Here is a 15875-nt window from a genome sequence, read left to right on the forward strand (position 1 = left end):
CTACAGATAGGCATTGGGGCCCCATCCCGCACTCCCCCTCATTCACAATGATATGATTTTTTGTTCTTTGGTGCTTGATACCTGGTCCCTTTGACCCCTCGTGATCACACAGGCTGGTGTGCTTCTTCCATGTGGGCTTTGTTCCTTCTGAGCTAGATGGCTAAAGTTCTTTCTTATACACAGATGAGTGTCTATTAATTTGTTTCTCTAGTCAACCCAGACTAACACAGTGGGCACTCCTGTAATAACACAACACAGATAGTACAACTACAGAACAATACGATGTAGAAGTTCTTACAAAATATTAGCAACAAAAATTCAACAATATATAAAAAGAACAGTATGTCACAATCAAGTACAGTCCATTCCACCAGGAATGAAAAGCTGATCCCATATTCAAAACTCTGCTAAAATACAATAACATTACTAGTTTAAGTAAGAATATCATATGGTTATTATCAATTGATGCAACATAAAAAACAAACTTGACAACACTCAACATCCATTCTGGACACACAAAAACTGTAAACAAACAGGAAAAAAGAGAAGAACTTTCCCAAAGTAAAACCAAAAATAAATAAATATATAAACTTCATATCACACTTGATCCTGAAAGGCAGATAGATGCTTTCCCCCTAAACTCTGGAACAAGGTAAGAAGGTCAATTCTTACCAATGGATGTATTCTTGACCGTCCTAGCTAGTGCAGGAGGACAAAACAAAAAAAGCATGAGGCATTCCCTATTGCAAAAGGCATGATTTAATTCCCAAGGTACTTGAAACAAAAACATTTTCCCTTGAATAAGCTGAATTTAGAATACTGCAAGATTTGAGCAAACACACACATACACACAAACCCCACAATCAATACTTTTGTCAGATACTACTCAATGACAGTGAGGTTAAACACATGGAAATAGAAATTAAACTCAAATTTTTATTTACAAAAGCTGCAAAGACAATGAAATATTATAAGTCTAACATAGCATGTGCAGGAGCTGCATGCTCTCCTGTTCACACTGCTGCTGAAAGAAATCAAAGCATACCTGTAAGTTTGCAAAGCAGACCCTGACTATGAGAATGAGAACCACAAGCATTGTTGGTTTCTCACTGCCATCAAGTTGGTTCCGACTCCGTGAGTGACCCTGCAGGACAGGGTAGAACTGGCCGCTGTGGGTTTCAGAGACTGTAGTTCTTTATGGGAATAGAAAAGGTCTCCTTTCATCCATGGAGGGCTGGTGGTGGTTTGGAACTGTTGACCTTGAAACTGGTCTACCTAACATAACAAATCTGCTGGATACTTGACCACATTTGCTAATTAATGCCTTGTCTTTCAGCCTTTGAGGTGTGGATGGTGGGAGATAGACCCTTCCAACTTCAGCCTTTTGACATGTGGGTGAGAGGAAGGAGACAGCCAGTGACTAACACACTGGTCAGACTGATGAGAAAATGTAGATTCCTCCAATAACGTTTTTATTAGCCCCACAGTCTGCTATGTGACCTATCATACATTTCCAGAATTACTGCCCACCTGCATATAATCTGTACTTAGTTATTTATAAGACAAAAATCTAGTATAAAAACCTTATGGAAAGCTATGATGGAGTAGCACTATCTTAACAGCTCTGCTGCTGAAAGGACTGGCTTCCAGGGATAGCCTCTAAACATTCCGTTTATTTGTTCCTTTTCAGCTTTGGGGTGATTATTGACCTCGCTCAACTGCTCCAGGGCAAGGACCCAATATTTACAGGTTAAGAAATGTGGTGCTCTGGGTCTTTCCCCTCAGTGCCCAGCTCTGGGGAGAACAGAGACTGAGAAGGTACACACTTCCTCGGCTTCTGGAGGTCTCCTGGTCTCTGTTCCTCACCAGGACGACAAGGAAGGAGGATTCAAGGCTGCTGAGTGAAGAGAAAACATACACTGACCGGTTAAGTGTACAAATCAGCTTCCATTGTGTAAAAACAAAACCTTTCAACCATCAAGTCTATTTCAACTCATAGCAACCTTTTTAGGACAAGGCAGAACTGCCAATATGAGTTTCTGACACTGTTAACTCTAGAGAAGGTAGAAAACCTCATTTTCCTCCCATGGAGTGGGTTTGTAATTTCAAATTGCCACCCTTGTGGTTAGCAGCCCAACTTGTAATCCATTGCGCCACCAAACCAAACCCAAACTCAATGTTATGGAGTCCATGCTGACTCACAGCCATCCCCTATGGATTTCTGAGACTGTAACTGCTTACTGGAGTGGACAACCCAGTCGTTCTCCCTCGTTGCTGTTGGTGGTTTCAAACTGCTTACCATGTGGATCACAGCACAACATGAACCCACTATGCCACCAGGACTCTGTGAAAAGCCATTGGAGCATCAGGGATATCTTAAGAGGAGGCCTAGAACCCGTAGTTAAAGACTTATAAGAAAGCTGGGGGAAGCTTGACTGAGGTACACGGTCAAGATTAGTCAAAAATCAGAATTGGCATAGTACGTTTCTGTTTAAGCATTTTTGAGAGCCATGATCCCCTCCAAGTAGCTCTTCAATTTTATAGCCAGAGGAAGAAAAAATCATTTTTTAAACCATAGATCCTTTTCATTAAGTCAAAGAAGTATCAAAATGAAAAGCAAACAACTGCAAGGTAAGACTTAATGTAACTACTAGTAGTGTCAAAGGAAGCAAAAATGGGACAAGCCACAAGGTAATATGAATTAATGAACATCAGAAGGACAAGGATAGGGGAGAACAGTGAAAAAATAATTTTTTTACATAAAGTAGAATACAGTCAGGTTAATACTGCATCTTTTAGTCAGGTTTAATACTGTAATCTTAACAAAACTCAAGTGCACATCTTCTCAAATCATCAAAGCTATACAACAACCTTATGAGAATACTGCCCCACATTAAGTTTTTAAATCAAACATTTCAAAGGCAGTCAGGATGGCCTTAGAGATGAGTCAAGAGACTATCAACAAATGAAAACTGGAGCTAATATGCAGAAACTGGTGGAAGAAGACGGTGTGATAGCTCCTCAAGTTGGGATCTTACAAGGTTTGGCATTTACAAATTTGAGGAAGCTTTCAGCTCAATTGTGGACTTGAAGGCTTTAGGCCTAAAGTTTTGCCTAAGGATCAATAGCAAGTCCCATCAGTTTTTTAAAGCAAGATCAAAGCTAAGAAAAAAAATTCTATAGAGGAAAAAAAACACAGTAACTGGGAATGAGTCTTGGATTGAACAATGCAATACAGACAGCAGGGTTAAAACAAAATAGTGTCTTCTGAGAGTCCAAACATAGCAAGAAGACAGACATCACACAACTCATAAATCAGAGACACCTAGAGTGTGCCCCTCTCTGTGGAAACCAGGGAAAGGGGGCCACAAAGAAACAGCAGGGCTGCTGCACTATGCTGGCTTTCACCCTACATGAGTAAGACAGAAAGCCTCAGCTCCCACTCCCCCACCTGAGAAAGTAAGAGGGAAGGAAGGAGAAGGAGAAAAGTAGACGGATTTACGTAGGAAAAATCAAGGTGTGAATGACAAAGTAAATATATACTGGCTGCACAAAATAATAATGTTTAATGTCTGAGATTTGGGGAGGAAGTACAATCAAGATAGACAAAAGTAAAATTCTGAATAACAGCATCTAATATTCTAAGATCATTATTCATTAATAGGTTAAATTGATTGATTGATTAATTTCAAGCCTGCATGTCTCTAGTACAACGTAGATGAAATCATATTGACAAAAAAGAATGCTTAATGTACCGTTATCGTGAGAAACTTTAACAGCTTTCTCACAGCAATTGATAAATTAAATAGCTGGAGGGTAAAAAATAAAAATCACTGAGGATATAAAAAATCATTTAATAGAAATACATAAATTCCACTCAACCATATTTGAGCATATACCTGGGAAACTTGAGAAATCTAAAAAAGTGCTATCTTATACATCCTATTCTCTCATAATTCACCTAAATTAGAAGTAACCAAAGAACTTGTTGACACTCACACACACCTGCATTCTCTTTCTCTCCCTTTGCTTTCTCTCTCTGAAAATGAAAGGTGAAATTCAAAAGTGAAAGAAGCCTTTCCTAAATCAGTTTCTTTCAAATGCAAAAGAAACTATCCCTAACAGAAATGTTCAATTCTCCAGAATATGTAAGGAGAAGAAATTGTTATTAATATCACTACTGAAAGAATTCATATCAGTGCTAACTTTTTCCCAGCATTTCCCTCTTCCTAGTCAACGATTTCCCAGTTCAGAGGTAAGCACCAACTGGGAAAAAGCAAAACCAATATATTTCATCCTCTGGGAAAAGCATCTGGCTAAGGTATAGGCACACTCCAATTAATATATTGAGAAATGTTTAATAATCAAGCTATGAAAAATGAAAAATAAAATGTTTTTAGCTAAGGTTTTCTATATAATCTGGGATATAATAAATAAAAGTTCAATGTCCACCTATGTTTTGGAATGTCAAATGGGCCACGGATAGCTACTAACCTTCTCTTAGACGCTTTCTGTCAAAAAAAAATAGTAATAATACATTTAACTCTTTAATAAACTAACTTCATATCTAAAACATAAGAGGAAACATAATAAAGGATCCATTCCTACTGAGCTTATTTAGTTGAAAACAATTGTAATCACTCAGAACATTAATGAAAAATGTAAACAAATCTAAACTATTGAAAAATTTTTCAGATTACACTTTCACTTTTTTTGCGAGTCGCTCCCATTTTACTCAGATGGTAGATTTTTCTCGTGTGTTAGCATGAATATTTTTCTACCTAAAAGATTTCATTATTAAAGTGTAGAATAGCAGTTAGACACTTGGACCTTGGCACCAGACTTACACAGATTCAAATTTTGGCTCTCTTATTATTATTATTATTCACTGTGTGATGATCTTGGGTAAGTTATTTAATCCTCTCTGTACTTTAGTTTCCTCCTCTATAAAAGTGAGAGTAATAACCTTCCCAACACAATCGCTGAAGACAAAGAGGATTGCGTAAGCAAATGTGGCAAAGAAAGCTGTTGGTGCCCCGCTATCAAAAGTTATAGCGTCTGGCTTCTTAAAGGCTTGAAGGTAAACAAGTGGCCATCTAGCTCAGAAGCAACAAAGCCCACATGGAAGACGCATACAGGCCTGTGTGATCACAAGGTGTCAAAGGGTTCAGGTATCAGACATCAAACAACAAAAAATCATATCATTGTGAATGAGGGGGAGTGCGGAGTGGAGACCCAAAGCCCATCTGTAGGCAACTGGACATCCCCTTACGGAAGGGTCGCAGGGAGGAGACAAGCCAGTCAGGGTACAGTGTAGAATGACGAAACACACAACTTTCCTCTAGTTCCTAAATGCTTCCTCCTCCGCCCCCACCCACCCACTATCATGGTCCCAATTCTACCTTACAAATCTGGCTAGACCAGAGGATGTACACTGGTACAGACAGGAACTGGAAACACAGGGGATCCAGGGCAGATGATCCCTTCAGGACCAGTGGTGAGAGTGGCGATACGGGGATGGTAGAAGGAAGGTGGAGTGGAAAGGGGGAACCAAGTACAAGGATCTACATATAACTCCTCCCTGGGGGACACAACAGAAAAGCGGGCGGAGGGCGACGCCGGGCAGTGTCTGATAAAACAAAATAATAATTTATAAATTATCAAGGGTTCAAGAGGGAGGGGAGAGGGAGGGAGAGAAAAAACGAGAAGCTGATGCCAGGGGCTTAAGTGGAGAGCAAATGTTTTGAGAATGATGAGGGCAATGAATGTACAAATGTGCTTTACACAACTGATGTGATAAGAGTTGTATGAGCCCCAATAAAAAGATCTTTTAAAAAAATGAGAGCAATAATAATAATACTTGCCTCAAAGGGTCACTTTAAGAACTTAATCAACCTGTCCTCATTCATCATTTATATCAATGTTGGTTATTATCAATATGCTTACAAATATTGTTGTAAAATAATAATCTTTTTTCACACATCCAACTTATAACACAATCTCTAAATGGCTGATTTCATGTCAGAATAACTGCAAAGAAACTAAAACTTTTATTCTTATAGTCTCTCTAAAATAAAGGATCACTGGTAAAAGCTTACTACTGAGCATACTTAATAATAATGAGGTTGTAAAAAATCCCATTTCCAACTTTTAAAAAAAGTTGCTGCTGAGTGCAATGTGACTCATGACAACCCCATACAAAGGTTTTCAATGGCTGGGATCTTTCAGAAATATATCACCAGGCCTTTGTCTGAGGAGCCTCTGGGAGGATTAAACCGTCCAACATTCACTCAGTTGTCATGGACTAAATCATGTGTGTCACTCAAGGATTCCCTCCAACTCTCTCAAAACCAAACGCACAGCCATCGAGGGGATTCCCGTCTCATAACAACCCTACAGGACACAGGAGAACTGCCTTTTTGAGTTTCTGAGACTGCAAATCTTTGGGGAATATCCAAGGATCTGAACCACAGAGATTGTAAGGTAAGCAGCTCTAAATTAGCCCAGTACACCACCAGGTTTCTTTCCTTCTAATTCTAGCCTCCTCTAACTCCTCTGAATTTACAAAATGACAGCATATCTAGGGAATCAAGTTAAATGATCCTAACCAGCTGACCAGAACTCACTCCACAGTGACCTCAAGCTGCCCTGCTGTAGTCGTCACAATGCATCCTGGTAAAACAATACATATGCTCCCCTACTCATGACAAGTGTCCAGTCCAGAGGACATCATAAGTCTGTGCTCACGTGAGTTAGATACCTTGTGGTTTTCTGCTTTTTGGTTTGGTTTTGGGGTGTGTGTGTGTGTGTGTATGTGTGTGTCAGTGAGTGTGCAAGCTTGAGGGCAAGAGAGTTATTGCAAATTACAAGGAGGGTTTACATTTCAGATTACCACATCTGCATTCAACAGTTCAAACCACTAGTGCACCCTGCCACCTCATCTCCCCAGCAGTCTACCCCATTCCCTCTCCTGACTGTTCTCCCTCATCTGGACCCCCACCCTGCCTTTCTGGATATCTTGGTTTTGTTTTCCTGTTTTAGTTCTTAAGATTTTTAGGTTTTCCTTTTATTATCACTGTCTTTATAAATTGTAACATGGAACATCTGTGAATGAACACCTGAAAATTCTAAGAGCAAGAGATTATCAATATTGTATGTAGTGCATATTACTAGCCACTACAGTTGTAAGTGCAGTTCACCATACTTCAAATACATCATAAATCAGGAACTACCTATATAAAGTTCACGTTTTAAAGCAATCTCATGGAGTTACCACAAAATTAAACTACCAAACATTAAAAAGCCATTATTTTTTTAAAAAGAAAGATAACTACATCAAAATTTCTCCATAGGATTATTTTGATACAAGAAAGATGTTTGCGCTTGACTATGCAAAATCATTCAACTGTTTAGATTATAATTATGGATAACACTGAGAAGATTGGGAATTCCAAAACACTTCACTGTGCTCATGTGGAACCTGTACATAGATCAAGTGGCTGTCATTCTAACAGAATAAAGGTATACTGCATGATTTGAAATCAGGAAAAAGGGCAGGAGGGAGAAGGAGGGACAGGAAATAAGAGAAGCTGATACCAAGGGCTCAAGTTGAATGAAAATGTTTTGGAAATGATGATGGCAACATATGTCCAAACGTGCTTGATACAACTGATGTATGGATTGTTATAAGAGCAGTAAGAGCCCCTAATAAAATTATTTATTAAAATAAAATTAATTAATTAAAATAAATAAAATAAAATCAGGAAAAATGTACACTGAGGTTGTTTCCTTTCACCATACTTACTCAATATGTATGCTAAGCAAATAAACCAACACACTGAAGTATATGAAGAAACCTGGCATAAGGATTAGAAAAACGTCTATTAACAACCCAAAATATGCAGGTGACACAACCTTTTTTGCTGAAAGCAAGAAATTTTAAAGTATTTAATGATGAATTGCAACTCAATACAAAGAAACTCTTCACAACTGGACCAACAGACAGCATTATAATAAATGGAGAAAAGATTAAAGTTGTGAAGAATTTCGCTTTACTTGGATCCACAATTAATTCATGGAAGCAGTAGTCAAGATATCAACGACATATTCCACTGGTTTAAACACCTGCCTAAAAGCCTAAAAGCACACCAGCCTGTGTGATCACGAGGTGTCAAAGGGATGAGGTATCCGGCATCAAAGAACAAAAAGTCTTATTATTGTGAATGAGGGGGAGTGCGGGGTGGGGACCCAAAGCCCATCTGTAGGCAACTGGACATCAGGAGATGGGCCAGTCAGGGTGTAGTGTAGCAACGATGAAACATACAGCTTTCCTCCAGTTCCTAAATGCTTCCTCCCCACCCACTATCATGATCCCAATTCTACCTTACAAGTCTGGCTAGACCAGAGGATGTACACTGGTACAGATAGGAACTGGAAACACAGGGAATGCAGGACCAGTGGTGAGAGGTGATACCCAAACAGTGGAGGGAGGGTGGAGTGGAAAGGGGGAACCAGTTAAAAGGATCTACATGTGACCTCCTCCCTGTGGGACAAACAGAAAAGTGGGTAAAGGGAGACGTCGGGCAGTATAAGATATGACAAAACAATAATTTATAAATTATCAAGGGTTCATGAGGAAGGGGAGAGCGGGGAGGGAGGGGGGAAAATAAGGAGTCGATGCCAGGGGCTTATGTGGAGCGCAAATGTTTTGAGAATCATGAGGGTAACGAATGTACAAATGTGCTTTATACCAATGATGTATGTCTGGATTGTGATAAGGGTTGTATGAACCCTCAATAAAATGATTTAAAAACAATTGTTAAAGGGAAAGGATATCACCTTGCGAACTAAGAGGCCCTGGAATTTTCAATGATCTCATAAGCAGATGCATGATCACTGGACAATGCATAAGGAGGACCTCAGAGCCTTGGTTTCTTTGAATTAGGGTGTTGGTGAAGAGTATTGGAAGAACCATGGAATGTCAGAGGAACAAAGAAATCTCTGCTGGAAGCACAGCCAGAATATGCCTTAGAAGCGAGGATGGTAATACTTCATCTCATGTACTTTAAGCATGTTATCAGGAGCGATCTGAGCCCAGAAAAAGATATCGTTTGCCGAAGTAGAGGGTCAGCAAAATAGAGGAAGCCAGTCAAGGAGATAGCCCTGAACAGTGGCTGCAACGTGGGATCAAACATTACCAGACAGTGCTTCATCATAAGGTCGTTATGAGTCAAAACCAAGTCAGCTGCACTGACCTACAATAACAACAATGGAGTAGATGTTCTCAGAAATATGCTTTGACAAGACAAGTGAAAAATAACATCTAATTCTCACTTTGACATGTTTATACTGCAATATTTTGTAAGGGTGCATTGTTTACCAATAAGCATAATACAAAAGGATAGCTACCTGAAGAGGATGTAGCTTTAATTAACTACTTAATACAATACCTTTTAATGAACTGAAGTTTCATATTGTGCCATGCACAAAGCAGTGGAAATTTTTCAATTTGCAACCTCTGTTAAGGAATAGTACTTTATTTAATTAAATGATCATTAGTAAAGTAAATGTCATATTAGCGATATCTGGTGTCACTGACTGCCAACGGAAAAGAAAAAATCTCTCACATCTCTAAAGTACAAGAGAAATAATTTTTTAAGCAATTTCCTTTTTTGACAGAGAACAGCCAAGCACCAGCAAACAAATTATAAGGGAAATGACAGAATCAGGAGTATTCTTTCACAGTGTTGCAATCAAAGAAAAATGCTGTTACTTGGATTACTGTGATGATGCATTATAATTGGTAAAAATAAACTACCAGTAGATTGCACATAACGTTTGGTATAGGTGTTCTTTTTACCCTAGTATCATCTTGCCTTCAACCATCATTATTTAAAAGATGTCTATCACATCAAAAAGTCTTTAAAAGGGAGAACAAGAAGTGAAGACCACAAAGAACATTCTGACAATTCTCAAGGCTTACTCTAGGATGTGTCAGTTGAACAAGGAGACTGAATTCCAGAGGGGTAGAAATTTAGCATGAACTCAGCAAACATAGCACTCTTCCAATGCGTACATCTCCACAAACACATATAATATTTTCCTAGGAACCATGAATCCATGTGTGGTAGTTACATAATCTGTTGTCCATTTGAGACTTAAGAGTGAAGGGGTGGAGTTTAACCTGTCAATCGGTTGCAGCTTGATGACCTTCATTTGGAGGCGCTAAGGAAATAAATAGCTTGCTGGAGGTAGGACACTTGCTCACTCCTTGCAAGACATTCCTGTGGATAAGACACATGGAGCTAGGCTAGAGCCCTGAAGCTGAAAGAGCCACATGGATGCCAGCGCTGCGATGCTTCCACTACCCCTGGATCCACAAGACTTTCTACCCACTGGCCTGTGATCTTCTTGCATTGGGCATTATTGCATGGCTGCATGAGTCTAAAGAGGAATTTATAGATTATTATTGGACATATGGGCTAATACTGGACTTATGGACTTGATCTGGACTGGGCTGGAATGCTTTCATAATGTACAATTACTCTTTTATAGAAAGCTCTTTCCTACACATGAATGCCTATGAATTTGTTTCTCTTGTCAACCCAGACTAACACACCATGCAATAGCCCACTGAATTTATCAACCAAATCACCCCTAATGTGCTTCGTTTTTTCTTTTTTAAATGGGGGCGGGGGAAGCAGGAAGGGACAAAGTACAAAGGTGCTCAAAAAGTTTGTGGAAAATTTCCATTTCCTCTGAATTCCATTCTCCATGAGCTTTTTTAAGCCTCGTACATAGCAATCCAAAAACTTCTTATTCTTCCCTTTCCCCCCTATAATGTGTGACTATTAGAACTAGCCCTGTGTTTGGGGGAGGGGTCCTACCTTCTCTAACATGAGAGCAAACAATGAAGGGGTAAAAAATCTTTTAAAAGTTCAGAATAAAAAAAAATATATTAAAAAAAAAAAAGTTCAGAATAAATGACTAAAGCAGGTATAACCTATTCCCTGTTTTTCCCACAACAACTGTAAGCAAATTGATTGTAAATGAAGCATGTTACTTTTAAATCATTACTAGCATAGGATTCTTCAAGTTTAGATGGTAGTTTTAAAATATAGTCTATTTTTTTAAATAGAGGAAGAAAATGAAAATAGTAATGAGGAAAAGAAAACTTACCAAATATGTTAGTAGAGTGTCCTTTCCTTGCAATAGGCTTGAGTTCATTATGTCCCCATCCATAAGTCCTATAACTATCCCAGGCATGTTTCATCATCTGAGAAAAGAAAATTTATCATCCATCAGTAAAGATTATTCAAAGGTGGGTTAGTTAGTTATTTTGTTTGGTTTTTTTGTTTGTTTGTTTGTTTGTTTGTTTGTCTGTCTGTTTTTAGGAAGGGAAAGTATCTACATGCCATTCTTTCCTTTATTAATGACTCTCCCCTTCATAACAGCGGTCCTTACTTCATTGTGATTAGGAGAGTTCTTAATAGAGGAGCTCGGCCTCCACTAACAATCACCTCAGGCTGGTTAGACAGCCCCTTGCCCTTAGACAGGATCAGGTTACCCACTAAAACCATTTTTCACCTCACCACAAATTCTGCTTCTAGGGATGGAAGACATTTGTCTCTCTTCAACCCCCACACCTTTCTACAGAATCAAAGTGCTTCTCAAATGTACATGCCCTAGCAAGATCTGAGTACCAGTAAGCAAGGGAAGCAGGGGCTTACTTATGCTTACTTACTAATAATATAGTGAATAGTTTCACACCTTTTTACCACATGAACCATGTGAAATTGTTCAATGGTGAAAAACATGTAAAACTGCTCAGTATGAAGTGTTACGCGAGCAGGCAAACCTAAGCTTACCTTGCTCATTGGGTAATCCATCACTGCTCTTACACCAGAAGTCAGCGTATTTTTCCCTTAAAAAAACTATTTTGGGATTCACAGACCATTATTTTGGGCTTCAGAGACCACATTGTCTCTGTCAAAAGTAGCCCTGGATAAGAAGTAAACATGGATATATTCCAATTAAATCTATAATAAAACAGGCAGTGGGCAGGTTGGCAGATATATACAAAAAGCAGAGTGTTAACAATCTTGGGAAGCTTTAGAGAGGAAGGCAGCATCAGTACTGGTGGAAGTTGCAATATGTAGGTGGCACACACTTGCTTGCTGAAAATTAAGAGGCTTGAAGCATTTACTGATAAATATCAACTGATAAACTAAAGTTGGGTTCCATCTCAACATAAAAGAAAAAGCATCACAACTGGACAAATAAGCAACAGTATGATAAACAAAGAAAAGACTGAAATTGTCAAGGAATTTATTTTACTTGGGTCTACTATCAATATCCATTGATGCCACAGTCAGAAAATAAACAGCATATTTCACTGGGAAAATATGCTTCACAAGACCTCTTTAAAGTGCTGAAACACAAAGATGTCACACTGATGATGAAGCTTTGTGCCAGACTCAAATCATGATAGTATTTCCAATTGCCTCATAGGCATGCAAAAACCTGGACACCAAAAAAGAAAACTGAAGACGTAATGTCCTTGAATTATGTGCTGCTGAAGATTTCAAAAGACACCATGGCCTGCCAGAGAATGAACAAATCTGCAGTGAAATCAGTACAGCCAGAAAGCTCCTGGCTTTCAGGATGGCAAGACTTCATCTCATGTAGTTTGGATGTGTAATCAGGAGAAACCAGTCCCTGAAAAAGAACACCATGCTTTGTAAAGTAGAGGAACCCCACTGTGACTGCAATGATGGTACCGTACCAGATCAGGCAGTGCTGTACTGAAGGTTGCTATGAGACCAACTTGACGGGACTAAACAACACCAACACGGGCCAGGGGAATACGTATGGGAAAATGTGTGTGGGCGTGGGTTGATAGTGGCTCTTGGGTTAAGTTCCTCTCTCTGTTCTGGGAGAAAACCCTTGTCTCAACTTATCCAGCATTCTCAGCCTTGCTTGGAAATCTCCACAGCATCTATCTACCCTCCCCTTGTGTTTTCTTGCTTGTCTATTCTTCTCTGTTTGTGTCTCAAGAATCTTTAAATTTAAGAAACACCTACACTCCTCATAAGACAGCATTTACCTTCAGAAAAGAAACTCTACTCCCAAATAAGGTCACATTTGCAGGTACAGGGGTTAGGATTCCAACGCATACCGCTGTGGGACACAATTCAATTCACAACACAGGTCATTCTCTAAGAAATGGTGTAGGATTTCTTTCCTCTTGGTTCAGTCTTCCCAGAGAGAAGTGCTTCATCCTCCTGCCTATTGAATAGAAGTAAATCTGACCACCAGAACTGAACTGAATAGTGAGTGCTCTCACTATTCCAAATACAGATCTTCACTTAGCTCCCCCTCCCTGACTAGCCTCTCCTTTTGAAAGAAGAAAAGGATGTCCCTTGTCCTGCACTCTCAGCCATTCCTCACTATTCCAGAAACCCAGATCATCTCTCATCTACCTTTTCCAAAGGTCTTCTGTTGAGGAAGGGAGAACTGTAGCTGTATGCTGGCTACAAATGAGGATCTGAGAGCTTAAAAGCTCCTTTCATCAACTTTCAAATAATCCTTGTCAAGCTCCATCGTACACCCCTGCCTTAAGTACACATGGTATCTAATCTTACTTTGATGAATAGTGACTGGGATCTTAAAAGTTTGTGGATGTTGAGGCAGAATGTGTATGAACTGTTGAATGTAAAATTGATGACCTGCTCTGTAAATCTTGGCCTAATTCACAATAACAAGCTAAGAAAAACAAACAAAACTTGTGAATGACCATGTTATTCCACTGCTGATCTCTCTTCATCCAGAGCAAAGATAATCAGATACATAAAAACAATTAGCTTAAAGGGTTAATGAACTACATGAACCCCATTCTTAACAACCCCGAGACCAGAAGAATTGGACGTTGCCGACTTCCCACTGCTGACCACTATGACAGGATGTGGGGGAAAGGCCAGCCCCCCACAACTAATCGGACGTTCGACAGGCTCAATTGTACGGTATATATCTATAGATCTATAGATATAGATATATATACACATACATATATATATATATAAAGTCATAGAGAGCAGGAGAGATAGAAGAGAGATCGAAATAATGGAGTCAGACACATTTCACGGTAGCATGTTTACCTCAGCCTCACTTGGTGATCCACATGAAGGGAGACCAGAGGGCAGGAGAGAGGGGGAGGGGAAGGAGGACAAGGGGAAAGGGAAGTGAGGACGGGGGAATGTATGGAGAAGAGCCAAGAGAGGCCAAAGGGAATCTTTATTGCTAACCAAGGCTTATATATCTTTGGTGGAGGGCGTACAAGCCCACCAATTACAGGTAAAAACATACATCACAGGAAGGGGTTGCACTGTAAGTTATACAGCAATGAGAGGGGGACGACCTAGGGGTATCCAAGCAATAGGAAGGAGAGGCATTGGGGATACACATGTGACAAGATGGGCGGACCCTAGATTCAGGATGGCAGCCTAACTTTGGATGTCACTGAGCAGGTTTGACCTGTTCTCTGGATCTTCATAGAAACCATTATCAGTAGGGTGTAAACTCCATCTACAGGGACAAAACTGACAGTCCAAAACCTTTAGGGAGAAGTAACCCATTGTCCCTAACAGCAGGGAGTGGGCCCTACCTGTGGTGGGCCCAGACAGTTGTTTGGCAACTGACTGTCTTCAGGGAGGATGTCTCTAAGCATCTGACCTCCCACCTATGCTGGCAAATAGCCTCTAATGTTTGGCATGTCTTTGGGGGAGACCAAGCTGGGGGAAAGTCTCTTCATAATCCCACAACAGGGATTACAGTAAGAGGTCCTAGAAAAACTGAGAGAAAAATGTGGGATACAACTCAAAATCATAAAGAAGACCAGAGTTGCAGGTCTGGTGAGAGACGAGTGGATCCACCCAAGTGATGGCCCTTTGGTATCTTTCAATCCTTGAATGAACTCTCCGCTGAGGCTCACTTCCGAACAAACAGTGGAATACCGATGGGAAAAGACATTAACACCAGGTATATATGCATTCCTTAGAGCAGTGCACCATAAGCAATCAAAAAGCGGTTGCAGAGGCAGGGAAGAACAAGCGGAAACGGCACAGCCAGGCAGGTGGGAAGAGCGGTTACACTGTGGGGATGACAACTAATGGTCACCATGCAAAATGTGTATGAATAGAAAACCCATTTGATTTGCTCTGCATTTTATAAAGCTGCTCTGTGACATTTCTATAGAACGTCAACTTTAAACATAAAACTTAATGATCCCACCACCCAACCTCAATGGTTACTTTTTCACTCATGCCATCCAAACACAACAAAAAAATTAATAATTTTCTTTTTAAAAAAGAGAAAGAAAAGAGTGTCTTGGTTTACCTGAGGCTTTGGGCCACATCAGAAAGCCTATACTAATAATGTAATTTATATGTTGATAACTTTGGGTCATGCAGTATCAGTTTAACCTCTACAGGGGATGCAGATAAGTCTTGTATTTGATCAGCCATACCTATATACTCAACCCCTCTACTCATTCACCTTGCTGAAGTCATGAAGATTATTGAACATAATCATGATTGGAGGGTCCCTGAACATACATGGTCATCTATCTGAATTTTGTACATAAGAGAGTACTTGAATAAATTCTAATGATGTTGTGAGGGGGAGGCGCGAGGGGCGGGGACATCAGTATCTCTCCAACAATATCCAAAGAAACTACCTAAACAACTTGTACATAAAACAAAGAAACCAGAGGTTATATAAAATGAGTGTAGCTAAAAAAATTAAAAATAAAATCAGCTTTGTTTTGACTCCATCAAGGCCAAAGACTTGTAGCAATTCATAAGACCAGACTCAAATTA

The 15875-nt window shown here is 39.6% G+C and overlaps 1 protein-coding gene across 2 annotated transcripts in view; it reads right to left on the reverse strand.

Moving 5' to 3' along the window:
- Nucleotides 1-15875, reverse strand: part of MAN1A2 (mannosidase alpha class 1A member 2) — a 179449-nt gene that overhangs the window by 118546 nt on the left and 45028 nt on the right. For both annotated transcript variants that reach the window (XM_045283724.1, XM_004714870.4), the window contains exon 3: nucleotides 11179-11275. In XM_045283724.1, the coding sequence (XP_045139659.1) occupies nucleotides 11179-11275 (97 nt within the window). The remainder of the gene's footprint in view (nucleotides 1-11178; nucleotides 11276-15875) is intronic.

Source organism: Echinops telfairi, unplaced genomic scaffold (assembly GCF_000313985.2).
Source record: "Echinops telfairi isolate 266 unplaced genomic scaffold, ASM31398v2 ScPeMD7_7466;HRSCAF=8504, whole genome shotgun sequence".
Lineage (NCBI taxonomy): Eukaryota > Metazoa > Chordata > Mammalia > Afrosoricida > Tenrecidae > Echinops > Echinops telfairi.